Consider the following 14,637-nt stretch of genomic DNA (forward strand, 5'->3'; position numbering starts at 1 on the left):
AACGGGGTGAGAGACAGTGTCGAAGGTCTTCCGAAAGTCCAGAAAGACTATGTCCACTGCTACCCCTGCGTCTAAGGATTTGGTGACCTGGTCATAGAAGGCCACCAGGTTGGTCTGACAGGACCTGCCTCTAATGAATGTTGAGGATGCTTGGAGTTTGATGTGTGACTTTATTTGTAGTTAAGTCAAAACAAAACCAGTATCCACTTAAAATGGAGAAGAATCAATCTACTGAATGAATTGAAATGTTCTGACTTTTTTTTTTTTTACCTCTTTAGTAAACAGGGCTTCTAATTCTTGCTCATCCAGGAAGCCATCATTATTGACATCTATAAAGGTATAGTAGTTGAAAATACAACTTTAATGAATACAGAAAAATTGTGAATGCAACAGTTTTCACTGGGTCAAATAAATAGTTGCCTATATATAACCTAGACTGGCTTAAACTCTGTATCTAATAAAATGCTGGATACAGGATCTGACATGGAAATTATACGACTTAACATTAAATCAGGCCTTGATTGGTGGGAACTGCCATTTCTGGTTACTTGAATATTCAATTTTGATAAGATAAGTCTGCAGAGATTCCTCTACCTCTCGAATATGAAAACTAAAGGCATGAGTAAAGGTCACAATGGGACTGTGCAAAAAAGCTGCTAAACATAAGTAAGGTATCAGAATTTAGCCAAGATTTGCAAATATATTCAGGGCCAACAAAAATTTGTAGGAAAAAATTGGCCAACTATATGGAAATTTCTCTAAGCAAATTTCCACATCTTCAGAATTCTGTAAACCTGCTTCAGGGCAGATTCACTGCTGAATGGTTTGGCTGATAAATACAAAAATGGAAATACCTGAAATATTTGGTAACTGTGGAATCATGATTCAAATTACATGACTATCCATTTTTAATATGAATATTTGAAATGTACTTCTGAGCTTAAGAGAAAATGCCTAGTCTACTTTAAATAAATGCGTATACTGTAATTTAGGCTAGCTGCATCAAAGTTTTTAATATATAACTTTCAATGGCAAAAGGTGGTTATTTATGTTTCTGTGAAACTGCTATGAAAGAGGTTATTCAGCTCTCCAGGAAGTATCTATCTAGATCTCTAGAAAAAGAAAAGAAAAAATAAATCTACTATTTTTATACATTTATCATGAAGCATTGTGACTAAATTACACAACAAATTCAAACATAATGATAAACCATAACATTCAGTACTTTACTTGAGTTGTGAGTTGACATTTCCTGCAATTTATGCATTGTTTTCCCTTACGTGGGCTGAGCGAGTAAAAACCAGTTTCCTCCATTTACTGTTCAACTTGTCACTTAAAACAAACTGCCAGCTTATTGCTGGGCCTAGCCAGCTGCACAGAGCAAATGTCATTTTTGTATGCAGCTCTTCAGTGGTGAAGCATTTAACCAGGTTGAGAAGTAAGAGTTTGTAATTATGTTTAAAACTGAATGCCTTACTAGGATGACTGAGAAAGTTTATACCTCTGTCCCACGGTTTCAATTGCTGGCTGCAGACTAACTAGAAATATTAGAAGCAACCATATTTGATTTTATTTTCTTTCAAAGAATTACAGTCTTAAGGAGCTTGATATCTCCACTGCCATTATTGAAGCAATGAGGAGACTAGCACTATGGATACTGGTCTGGAATGAGAGGGTGAATCTGCATGTTCATTCCCACAACCTTCTTTTGTTCATCCTAAGGGGGTCATTTTTTGCTAAGACGGCAAAAAAGGACAGCCCCTTTCCATAACTGCACTGTCCCACTTGCCACATGCAAGTGTTGTGCTTTTACCAGTGGAGCATAAATGTATGAAGAACTAACATTGTGAACGTTATCCCATTTGACAGTTTAGTGACCCAGTCATACAAATATCCTATGACAGTGTTAGGTAATGTTTTCCAGCCGCAGGCTGGAATGACCCACCTTAGATCAAAGACAGGTCCATGGGTACTAAGACCCACCCATTGCCAGTGCTTTTGCCCACAGTGGCATGAGGAAAGCACCTGCAGCCAAAGCCCCAACCAATTGCCAAAGCACCACATCTGCAGGCCAGATCCGAGGGCTCCATGGTCCAGATTCGTCCCATAGACTTCAGTGGTTCTCAACCTTTGGTACCTTACATACCCCCTGCCAACTGACATGGCAAAAGCAAAACCAGAAGTCCCACCGTGGCACTTGCGACTTCACTGCCACAAGCCGAGTCCCACTTTTTCCACTGCAGCCCAGGTCAAAGCAGCCTGTGCAAGGCCTCCCTCCCCATCTCCTGGCACCCTGACACTGGGGAGTAAAAACCCCGGTGCACTGGACACGGCGAGAGGGGTGGTGCCCAGAACTTCCAGCCCAAGCAGGAAAAGACCAAAATGCAGCACCCGCGTACCCCCGGAGGTATGTGTACCATGGGTTGAGAAACACCACCATAGAACATAGATTGCCAACCCCTGCCCTATGAAGCTCCTTATGATTTCATACTGAAGTGCTCTTGCGTGAGCAATTTGGAAATAATAAAACAGGTTGTTTAATCCTCTCCATATTTGTAGACTCATTCAAACAGCTTGTATGATAACATTTCTTCATAGCATATGATAACAAACTTTCTGAAGAAACATTCTCAGCAGAAGAGAATGCAGGAGTCACTTGTATCTTTAAATCATATATAATTGCTCTTACCATGTAACTTGAAAAAGGTCTTTGGGTCAAAGTCATTAGGATCTAGCCCATCTGCTTCCTCCCATACCTCTTTCAGTTGGTCTTTGCTACCCTGTCAACAGAATACAAAAAGAAAAATAGCTCAAAAAGTGATCACATCATTACAGTGACCTGGACTTAAATTTTCTCTTTTTTGTTTTTTGGGGTTTTTTTCAGTTGCCCCAACCTTTTGAACCAATCCAAAGCCTAGTGATGTTAATGAGAGTCTTTTCCCGTTGATGTCCACCAGCTGTGGTTCACAATTTATATTTCCAGAAGATAAAGGGGTTAAGAGTGTCATAGAAGTAGCATGCTCAGACTTAGAGGCATCATTCTGCACAACTCCACAGATTCATGTAAAAGCTGCATCTCAAAGGAACTGCAATCAACCTTCCTTGCCTGGAGGGAAGACTGCTGTAAGCAAGGATGGAATGAATAATCCTCAAAGCTTCAAGTGCCTTCCTGGTTTCCTCCTGAATTACTTCTGCCTTCTTTATGAACTAGCATTTTGCTTATATATAACATAATTACATATCAAAAACAGTAAAGATAACAGGTAGGTAGAATAAGATTCTGCAATGCACTTGACATTGATCTCTCTCTGCATCTACTCAAATGGGAAAAGGCTCCCACTAACATCAGTAGGCTTCAGAGTGGGTCCAAAATGTAGGGACAACCAAAAAAAAGAAAGAAAGTCAACAGTAAGACTGACTGCAGTGTGGAGCCCCAATGATGAGGCACCCTGTGTCCCAGTCAGTTGCTCCCTGGCTGGCTGGGGTGCAGCAGAGCCCTGGTGTTGAGGCATGCAGAATCAGATGAGCACTGAGGATGACCAAGGTGTTATCCATGCCTCTCTCATTATAAGCATTTGTTTATCAGTATGCAAAGTATTTAAGAGAATTGTACAAGACTCTGTCCCTACAGGATGATTAATTTTAGGGTGGTCTCCATGTTTTTTCTTCTGCTCCTCGTATTTGGATTCCTCCTCCCGTCTCTTCTCTTCATTCAGCGTTTTCAAATATTCTCTCCTCTCATGTTCTTTCATCATCTCATATTTCTTAAATTCCTCATGGCGTGTCTTGTCATAGTTTTCCAGGTCACTTGTAGCCTACAAAGAGAAACACTTATGCTGAAGAGACCATCTTGCTTAAAACTAATATGCTTAGAAATACGAGTGAGGCTGGTCATGTTCCCGTTGATCTGCCAAACATACATTTAACATCCTGGGATCCTCACTCTTCCCATTCTACCTGTTTTAACAAAACCAGTCACTTTCACAGAATCTAGCATCTTAGGTTTTGTCTTTCTTGTCCATACAGTAGTGTAAGAGGAAGTATTAAGATGTCCCCTCTTATACATGAGCTAACAATCAATTAATTCAAGTTCAGCATCTCCTATGCTGATAATACTATTAACATAATTGTAAATCGTAGCATACACTCCTCAAATAATTATCCCAATAACAGACTGATTCTCCTGCTACAAAGAACTTAGAATGTTTTTGACAAAATGGATTCCTATTTGAAATCACTGGTAGCATCCAGACACGCAGGCACATGCAGTTTGTGGCGCCACAAACCACACACATTGCATGCTAAACTGTGCCCCATGCAGCTAATCTGCAGTGCTGGGGCAAAATTTGCTACTGGGATTTCCCAGTAGCAAAAAAAAACCCTGAGAAAAAGTGGTGCAAAGCACGCCAAAGTGCTGTGTGCCAGGACCACTGTGGAGATGGGGGAGCAGGCAGCCCAGGGCTGCTTGCTCCCCTGTCTCTGTGCTGCAAAGCCCCTGCGCTGAGGCACTCTGCACCCCAACCAGAAATTCCCAGGCTGGCTGGGGCAGAGTGTGCCTTGAGACAGGGGAGCAGGCAGCCCTGGGCTGGCTCCTTTCCTGTCTCTGCATGTCTCAACACCAGGCCTCTGCTGCACCCCAGCCAGCCAGGGAGCAACTGACTGGGACACAGGGTGCCTCAGCACAGGGGCTCCACAGCGCATGGAGATGGGGGAGCAGGCAGCCTAGTGTCTCCATGTACTGCTCCCTGGCTGGCTGGGGCACAGGGTGCCTCAGAATGGGGACTGCCTGCTGGCTAGACATGTAGTAAGGCATGCCAAGCAGCCCCCCCTGCAGCATGTGGAGCTAATATTGTGCAACACCCTATAGCACTGATAAAACGATTTAATGGCACCCTGGTTGACAATCACTGCCCAAAGGTAAACCATAATCATATGGAACTGTGTAAGCTAGCATGTATTATCACGTGAATTACTTGACTTTACTGACTAGTTATTGGAGGTATGCTTACTGTAAGAAGAGTTTTGGAGGTGGGTAGTTTTCCATTTGGGATTTTTAGGTCTTAAGGGATGTATACCATTTTAATGTTCTCTCTTCTAGAACATGGTCATCTCTGCCTGATACTGTTTGTTCACTTATTTCCTATCTAAATGGCCCACGTTTTTAAAACAAATCTAGAGGAAAGTGTCCTCCTGAAATATTTGGTAAATTGTGTCACTATTTCAGCTGATTAAAAAAACACAAACATAAAAAATGGAACAGTTTAAAGACTTGCTCCTTTCTCCCTGTTCACCTAAATATATATCTAAAATTGTGCTCATAAATGGCAAGAAGCTTTAAAAAAAACAATCTCTCCAGAGTAAATTAAGGAGAGCTAATTAAAACAAACATAAATCACCACAGTCTTTGGAATAATACATTCAATCAGACTCTAATCTCAGCTGTGCAGTTCTGTGTGCTGTGAATCTGAGGTTTAAATTGTTTTCTGTGGGAGGCATAATTTTGCAACTGTTGGAAAAAGCCATGCTGCACTCTGCTAAATTGTTTCTCTCTGATAAGATGTCAACTGAACAAGAACCATGCTCATGGTTGATATGAACTCTCTACCAGACCAAATGCACAATGATCCTCAGTGGAAGCAACTTGTACCACAAGTTCTTTGAAATACTACTGCGGTGAGATGTTGCAGCCTCTGCTACATAAGATAGGTCCAGGAATTCACCTGATCACCTTCACAGGAGTAGTTATTAGCTTACATTAAAGGCATTATGTGGCAAGCAAAAAATTATTTGGGAGTAAAAATCAAGACTGAAAACATATTACAGGCATAATGAGCATCTAGCAAAATTTCACTAACTATAAGTGCCCTTGAAAAGTCAAATTTTACTACCAAAGCTGTTGACACCAGCATGTGAATGAGAACCCTACAAGATGTTGCCTGAAAAAAAAAAAAGTGGTCTCTTAAGGCTAGTGCATGCCAATGGCACAGAAGTTTCTGGTACATAAAAGAACTAACAACATTCCTTTGAGAATAAAAGCTGCGTGGCATTCAGAATAAGATTGGTTTATATAAAGTGAACGGATTTGCTTTTCACTGCAGAGAGAAACAATCAACAACAAGTGGACATCTACAATATTTTATATTTAATACTCACTGCTTTGATCAACATATCTAAATCTTTAGGTTCGAACGTGTCAGGATTCTGATGGTTGAGATGTTCAAACTGTTTAAGAAGCGCTTGATGGTCTATGCCAGTGTCTGAAAGAAAAAGGTGAAAATATATTTGAGCACATTAATTTTAAATACAAACCACATCAAATAAGTTTGAAGGATAGCAATCTGGACATTAAACATTTTCATACATGAACATGTTGCTTGCAAATATCTGAAGGCTCCCCAGGGACTGAACAGGCACTTGGTGAATAGGCATTAGGTAAAATAGCAATGCTTACAGAATAGTACTGCTTGACAAAGATCCGCAAGCTTCAGTGGACCCTTGCAATTTGCATTCTCCTCCCACCATGCTGGAAGGTTACATTTTACACTGTAATTTCAACATGTAGAAATTAAAGCTTGCATTTTAGCTAGCAGCTATTACAAACATTTTAAGTGCTACAAAAGGTGCATAAATGGCATGCTATTTCTAATCTGCATAAACCAACATATTAACAGGGCACCTGATTAGACATGAGGGGAGTTTCTGTCAAGATGACTCTCATCATCCTGCTGAAGAGGCACTCAGAACCCAATTCCCTGATTGCCTAGCACCTTGCAAAGTCACTTACACCTGGCCAAAGTGTATGTAAAAACATACCAAATTAGACAGGCAACAGTTTAAATCCCATTTGCACATGACTATGAGGTAAAAGGCAGTGGGGAGTCAGCCCCTGTGTGCAAAGATCATGCTGTAAATATTTCCCTGCTTCTCTTCTCTAGAGACTGCCTCCAATAATATAAGCATGCATGGTTCAAGACAGCATTAAGCACTTCTAACATTAATGGCATTTTCTAAGTGCTACTGTCGTTGTGGACAATACACCCACTGAATATTACTATCTTGAACAACATACATTTGTCATGCATTACAGTATTATCTGATGATTGCTAGAAAGCTATCAATTTTTGATTGGGCAACTAGATGTCTTGGCAAATGGAAATACTGAATCCAAGTAAAACATTTTGGGGAAGTGTCTCCTTCAGCTTGTCATCCTTTGGTGAACTGAAGATATTCTTCCCAAAACTGTTCACTGTGTTTTTATTATCATATGCCAGCAAACACTGGCCACTGCATATTCCAACCACCATTCCTCTACTGTGAGATCATAATTTCTGCCTAATTAAATTCCCTCCTTTATATGTTGTAAAACATTTTTTAGAAATGTAGTAATATGTTTTACTCATTCCTGTTAGTTACAGGCAAAAGGCTCTCTGTATTTGATCATACTTATATGGCCCCCATTACTTTAGAATCACAATGATCCACACACATTACTCCAATAACTGCAATTATCATTAATATATATATTGTCCCCTGTGAAATAGGGGGAGTGATATTTTCCCTACTTGACAAAATGGAAAATGGAGACAGAGCAAGGCAAAGGGACTGGCTCTGTGTAAAGGTTTGCAACCCCCTCTGCCATGGTTACAGTCTTTTGAAAAATTACAGGGCCAAATTATACAGCAAATCCCTTAGGGAACTGTAATCGGGCAGTGTCTTTTTAAATAGTTTGAACTTAGCTGGGCCAGACTGCCTTCCATTTCAGAAGCTACCAGACACTGCTAGAGCCATGGCATGTATTTGTAGTTCAGTTTTGCATATTATATATAGATAATAAGTGTTGTTATTCACATTCCACTGAGTTCATGTGGTTCCTTCATATTATGGATGCTTTATTAACAGCAAAAGATACAGAAAGTCCACATCTATACTTTGACTGCCTGCCTGCCCACCAAATCCATCTAGTCCCAGTGCTAACATTCAAACCTCTCATAGCTACAGACATGTTGTTTTCCAAATTAACTAATCAGAGAAATATTTCCTTATTCTCTCCCAGCCATTGAACTCTTCCCCCCATGATTCTGAAGTACATGACAGATGCTGTTGTAGCCTGTATGTATGTTTAAGGCTCAGTCTCAAGATCTCATATAGCGAGTAATGTAAGTAACACGCTTATGATAAGACCTTATACCACATCAACATGTGTTTTCATTTATTTTCTTTATCTGGCAGTAGAAAGCAGCCATAATGCTCCAAATAAAGTACCTGAAGAAAGCTTTAACAGTCCCAAATAATAACAGCCAGGATAATTACCCTTAGACTGCTCTAAATTAATTTGAGGGCTAAACCAGTAGAAACTCCAGAATATGGGGCACTGGAAGAAGTGATTAACCATTGCCCACTCTCTCTCTGCTCACATCTTATGCTACTGTCTGGCCAGACAAAAAACAGGACCCCTGGCCCAGCACTGAACAGAAACAGAAAAATCCTTGGTCCTTGTTTTCACCTGATCTACATTTGTAAGGAAAGAAAAACAAATATTTATTTAAAAAAAAACAGAGGCAGCTATCTGAAATCAAATTGGAAGTTTGAAATGTTAGATGTTAGATGTGGTTCCTGAGAAAAAACTATTAACAAGCAAAATGCATAAAGGCAATTTAAACAGCACAATATACATATTTCGTGCAATTTAAGATGGCTCTAGAATTTTTTTAACAGGTGCAGAACTAGGAATTTATTTTATGGCAGCTGTTAAGGCTGCTTACCAAAGTAATTGCACATGATAACAAATATTTTCCATTTTAACTGTTTTCACATGATTATAACCTGCTGACCGGTGGTCCCTTGTGAAATAGAATGTCCAATTCTTGCCTTCTTCCCAAGCTCAACATTTTGATATTTCTAAAACAATGGAATGCAAGTGCACACGTGAGTTTGAATGCACAATATCCTGTTTCATGGAGAGTTTATTTATTTTCTAAAAATAAGTCCCTTCAGTTATGTTTGATTAATAAGGATAAAAGCAAATAATCCATTAAACTATTATCTGGGGGGCGGGTTTAAACCAAACCAGCTGCAGTTTTAAACTGGAAAGTAAGACATAGATCTCAGTGAGGAGTATATGCTTTCTCTAGGTTTGAATCCAACAATTTTAAGCAATCAAAAAGTATTTAAAGATAATATGCTGAAAAGAAATGATAAAGCATTTTCTTAAGTGCACACTTAAGCCTAATTTTCAAAGCGGCTGACAGCTCACATGGGCCACAACAGTATTACCAGGCATGCAGCATTTCTGAAAACAAGGCCATTAGCATTATACATGCTGGGCAAATTTTTCAAGCTTGGGTACCTGAAATGAGAGACCTAAGTGGCTTGATTTACAGAAAAGCTTGCAGCTCCTATTTAAATCAGTGGCATCACAATCTGCATTGTTCATGACACTGCAACCACTAACATTGTTCTACTGGTAAATATATATGGTACATATTCATCTCCATTTAGATGATTCAAGCTGTAATTTGTAGCACTACAAGTGCCTTAGCACTTTGTAGTGCTAAAAAACATCTTACATGGGATGGAAGTACATACACAGCCCCCCAAATGGAGCACAGCAGAGTTCCCACAATGGCATGCTCTCTAGTCAGACAGAGAGAGAGGGGGCTGCTGCTTTTCTCCCCTCACCAAGGAAACCTGTCAGTGAGCTATCACAAAAAGCCTGAACTCCCCACCGTCAACCTCCTATAACTGAATGGACATCACATGTGGCAGTACAAAATATACAACTACAGAGAATTTCCTGTTTCAAACACGAACATGTTTGTAGCACTTTGCACTATCTTTGTAGTGCTTTGGGGATAGTCATACAAATGTATGTAGTGCTACAAATGTAACATCTGTCCATAGTTTTAGTTTCAGTACAAACTATACAGTACAAGACACAATAACATTCATATTCTGAGGCAGTGACAGCTGGCCACCGCTTACATAGGATTACTAGCCACATTACTATAGTTATTAGTTGCTCTTAACTAGTTTGGCTAGAGCTCTGTATGAGAGCTTTGCCTGCCCTAGAAACGTAGTATCACACCCCAATGTATGTATTAGAAAAAAAATGAACTGTGGTTCTCAGGCATGTGTGTGATAGGTTACTATGCTCTCTGGATAGGAACCTTTATTCAAAGAAAGAAAAATAGCTCCAAGATCCTATTTTATCTTCCTTAAGTGTATTGGAGATACCATTTGGAATAGGCACTAAACTAAAAGATGGTAAAATTAATACCTTTCCTAAAATAATTTGGGGTTTTCCTGGCATGAGTAACCCATAACCCATTGTCCACCTCCAGACTAGGCTCACTGGCAATGTTTTAGTACCAGGGAAGAGAAACAGAAGCCCTCTTCAGATGCTACTTTTGTTGCAAGTTAAAAATGAGTTTCACACAATTTTTTTGTAACACACCAGATATTCAGGCAAGTTGTCAAGCAATAAAAACAGCAAAAATCCACAGTAAAATTTACAAATCCACGTCTGAAAAGTTCCAAATTAAATCAGCTATGTCTCACTGATAAGGAAGCTTCCTGAAACAATTTTAATGTCTGGTATGTTGCTTAGTTTAAAGGGCATGCAGAGAGTCTGTATTTGGAAGCTGCTCCCTAGTGCAGGGCTGCTGCCCCTGCAAACTTCAAACTTGTCAATGTGCAGGGAGCACTGCATCAGAGGCCGCCTACCCCGTGTTGAGCGGCACACATACCCATTTAAAAGTTACCAAAATGCAAGGGGCCTGGCACTAGAGAGTCATTCCCCAATGCTGGGTCCCCATGCCATGACATGTTTAAAGCCTGCATACAGCTGAGCTGTTCCCCATATGCCAGCAAGTTTCAAGGATGCAGTAGTGGGGAACTGCTCTCCAGTGCCAGGTTCCCTGAGCACCAGCAGATGTGCAAAGGAATTTTAAGAATTGTATTCCAGATTCCCAAAACAGCGTGTCCTGCCATGCTGTACCTTTAAACTTCTGGCATGATAAGATATGTGTTTTGGGGGATCCTCAGATAAAATTCTTCAGATCCCATTACACAATTAAATTAACCCCTAGCAGGGGCCATAGTACTCAAATTATAAAATATTCACAAGTCTAAGAACTAATTCCTTGCCCGCTGAACTCAGTAGAAGCCTTTCCTTGACTTGAAAAGGGAATGAATCAAGCTCCTAACATACAGATAGATTAATCTTTTTTCTTTGCTGGGGTGTTTTGAGGATTGTTCTTTTACAGCTCGTTAGTTTTACAAAGTAGTAAAGCATTTTGAAACCAATTCTGCCCAGATCTTTAGGTTTGGTTTTTTTTCTGAGAAAAAACCTATTAAAAAGTTCTCAAGTGTTTCTGGATTTTTTTTTTTATTTAAATTTTGCCATTTATAATTTAATCCTACAGCACTGGACAAAAAAGGGAGACAGCACCACTTGCCAAACAAACTGATACTGACTATATTTGCTGGAAATCAGACATTTTTTCCCCTAAAATGAAGGCCTATTGAGTAGACTGTAGAACTGCATTAGTAATGGTATAAGTATAGATGAGAAAGCAATCATTCCGAATACCAGTTTTCTGGTACTTAGAACTGGTAAATCAATAAAAAAAATTCCCCTTGAGCTGAATTTTTACTTTACTGGCATAAACCTGAAAATTAACCTTTGGTAGTAGAATGAAAATTTAGAGGAGGAAAATTTAACAGATTTGAACTCCTTGATCCTAAAGAAACTCTTCTACACATTTTCAAAAATGCTATTTTGTGCATAGAAAATGCCCAAACAGTGAAATTTGATACATTTAATTCTGTCATGTTACTAATCCTAAATGAGGGATGTGGAAACTGCTATGCTGGTGGAGAGAAATGCCTGAAAAGTGGTTGTAGCTAAAAATGCTAGCAACAATTGCTTTTTTAACTTGTAAGACAGATGTTTTCTCTCTTCTCCATTATTTCCTAGAAGTGGGTCATTTTCTAGTGCTATTCCAGCTAAGGAATGTGAAGTGGGACCCACTCATTGCTACAGCTTAATTTAGTTATTAATACCGATTTGTTATGAGAAAGATCCAGTTGAAGGATTCAGAGCCCCTCTCTGCTATAGACCCATATGTTAAGTTAATCCGACCTGTAAATTCTTCTTTGTATTCTTACCTTGAATGGAATCCATTTTAGCTTTAATTAACATCCTTAACCTTGCCACCTCTTGTCTTTTCAGTTCATCCAGTCTTGTTCTGACATGGTGGCTTACTAAATCTAGCTCTTTGCTTAGCTTTCCATTCTGTTAACAGAGTAAATGATTTATGTAAGACAGTCATGCAGTTGTAGGATTACTCTCGGCAGTCTCTGGCAATACTAAAGTCTTTATCAACATCAAAAGCATCTCAGATATTATTGAGAGAGAGGATACAAACTTATGGAAACAAAATCAAGGAAAGACCCTGAACAAAAACATGTTTTAAACATTATGGTGCTCCACATACCATAATTAAACCAAGACCTAAAGCACCACTTGATATCTGTATTCAAAGATTTCTTCAAAACTGACATTTTCTAAACTAGCTCTTCTCAACTTCTGGTCCACGAGGACCTACAGACGCACATGATGCAGCAGGCTCCTCCTTCTTGCTGGTAACTGTAAGAGCTGAGGAGCAGTTAGCACACCATCAGTCATTACCAGTGTGATTCAAAAGACTGATGCTAGCCCCAAGGACTGCACTGTGTATATGGTGCCATAAGCACTAGCTGCAACACCAGACACAAAAAGTAATGCAGAAGGAATGGAGGCTTAGGTACAGATCCTCAAGATACTTGGGTGATTAACTCCCTTTGATTTCAAGGAAGATAGATGCCTAAATCCCCATATGATCTTAATTGTAGTGCTCTCTTCTCCACAGACTTAGTTTCTTTGCTTTAGATCAAGTTCCCTCATTGATCCCCTACTGATTGCCAGTCCATGAGGCAATCTGGAGTAGCCAGCTAGAATGCAGGGTTGAAATAGGGCTTAAGAGAAGTGATCATGGTGAGAGGCTGGGAAAAAAGGAGAACACTAGTGTACTGCTTGGAGTAGGGCCTGATGTAGTCGAGTTGTGCAAAGGAAAGAAATCCATTTCAATCTCATATCCTCCATGTAGCAGGGCACCTTTGGTACCTGCCACTTTAAGGGTCCAAGCAGGCAGCAGAGCAGCCTGCAGAAAACTGCACAGCCAATCAGGAGAGTCACATGGCCAGCAGGAGGCTGCCTGATTGGAGGGAGGGCCTATCTGCTGGAGAATAAGAGCAGACCCTGAGCACTAGAGCCAGGAGTTGCTGCAGGGAGAACAATACCTGGCTGCAGTTGCTGTTCCCAGAACACCTGGAGGACAGGGTAGGAACTATAGGGGTGAAGGAGGTTCCTGGTCCTGGGGAATGACCTAAAACTATACCTTGCTGGGGTTGGATAGTGTGGTGGGGCTGCTTGTGGCAAGGCAGCTTCCAGGAAATGCCACACCTGTGCCTCCCCAGGGAAGGACGAGTATGGGGCCTCAGAAAGTCTCAGACCCCGCTGCCTTGTGGTTAACTTCTGGAGGGGAAAGGCTAGGAAAGCACACACTAATAAAAAAGCACAGAGGCCCAAGCCCACTGAGTGGGGCCTGGGAAAGGATCTAGGTATGTTGACAGACACCTGAGGCCTAAGTGGACTGTAGACGGAGTGAGGTCCAAGCACACCTGCGGACACCTGAGGCCTAAGGGACGTAAGGACCCACAGCCTCAGTGAGGAGGCAGAGTAGGGTCTTATGGGGCCTAAAGGACTGCACATGCGCTGACCAGAGTAGCCATAGTTGAGGCCTCAGTCAGGGAACAGGAGGCCCAGGCATGTCTGAGGACACCTGAGGCCAAGTTGGGCCAGAGGCCAAGTGTGGTCCGGTTAAGGGGCTGGGGGAGTAATAGTGGAATTGGATGCCATCTGTGAGGCATGGGACAGGGTAAAGGAGAGGTTCAGAGTCGTGTATAACACCCTAGTCATCAGGGCATTAAACGGGCAATCTCCTGCAATTTTCCATCTTCTTTTTACATCAAGGCAGGGCAGACAAGACAGGTCAGACTTTCTGGGTACCAACAGACACGGGGTGGGGGGAAAGAAAAAGAAAAAGAAAGTGCTTTACTGGAAGAGGCAGCTTGTTAGTTCGACCACAGTGTCAGCATAGACCATGTGCTCCAATGGTGCTTTTCAGTTCTTATCTAATAGCTGATTAAATCAGTACCAAAAAAGCTTTGCTGAAGTGCCCAATCTATTCAGACATTAGGCTAGCCAGATCCAACTAATATGATGCCTCTTCTGGACATGCATTGGGCTTGGCATGGGGGTGCACCAAGTTTAAATTAAAGCATTGTTTAGGTATGTTTTTTTTTTCCTTTAAGTCTGTAAGCAGCCTTTGTGTTTCTCTTCTATGTTGTATTCACTTTCATAGATTTCATAGACATTAGGGCTGGAAGGGACCTCAGGAGATCATTGAGTCCAGCCCCCTGCCCAAAGGGCAGAAAGTCTGCTGGGGTCATAGGATCCCAGCAAGATAAGCATCCAATTTACTCTTGAAGGTGTTCAATGTAGGTGCTTGAACCACCTCTGCTGGCAGACTGTTC

The 14,637-nt window shown here is 40.8% G+C and overlaps 1 protein-coding gene across 2 annotated transcripts in view; it reads right to left on the bottom strand.

The window, feature by feature from the left end:
* Positions 1 to 14,637, bottom strand: part of NUCB2 (nucleobindin 2) — a 51,095-nt gene that overhangs the window by 15,348 nt on the left and 21,110 nt on the right. For both annotated transcript variants that reach the window (XM_019552020.1, XM_019552021.1), the window contains exons 4-8: positions 12,169 to 12,295; positions 6,154 to 6,257; positions 3,630 to 3,815; positions 2,690 to 2,780; positions 271 to 329 (exon numbers count right to left, since the gene is read on the bottom strand). In XM_019552020.1, coding sequence (XP_019407565.1) covers positions 271 to 329; positions 2,690 to 2,780; positions 3,630 to 3,815; positions 6,154 to 6,257; positions 12,169 to 12,295 — 567 coding nt within the window. The remainder of the gene's footprint in view (positions 1 to 270; positions 330 to 2,689; positions 2,781 to 3,629; positions 3,816 to 6,153; positions 6,258 to 12,168; positions 12,296 to 14,637) is intronic.

Source organism: Crocodylus porosus, unplaced genomic scaffold (assembly GCF_001723895.1).
Source record: "Crocodylus porosus isolate Cpor-Errol unplaced genomic scaffold, CroPor_comp1, whole genome shotgun sequence".
Classification (NCBI taxonomy): domain Eukaryota; kingdom Metazoa; phylum Chordata; order Crocodylia; family Crocodylidae; genus Crocodylus; species Crocodylus porosus.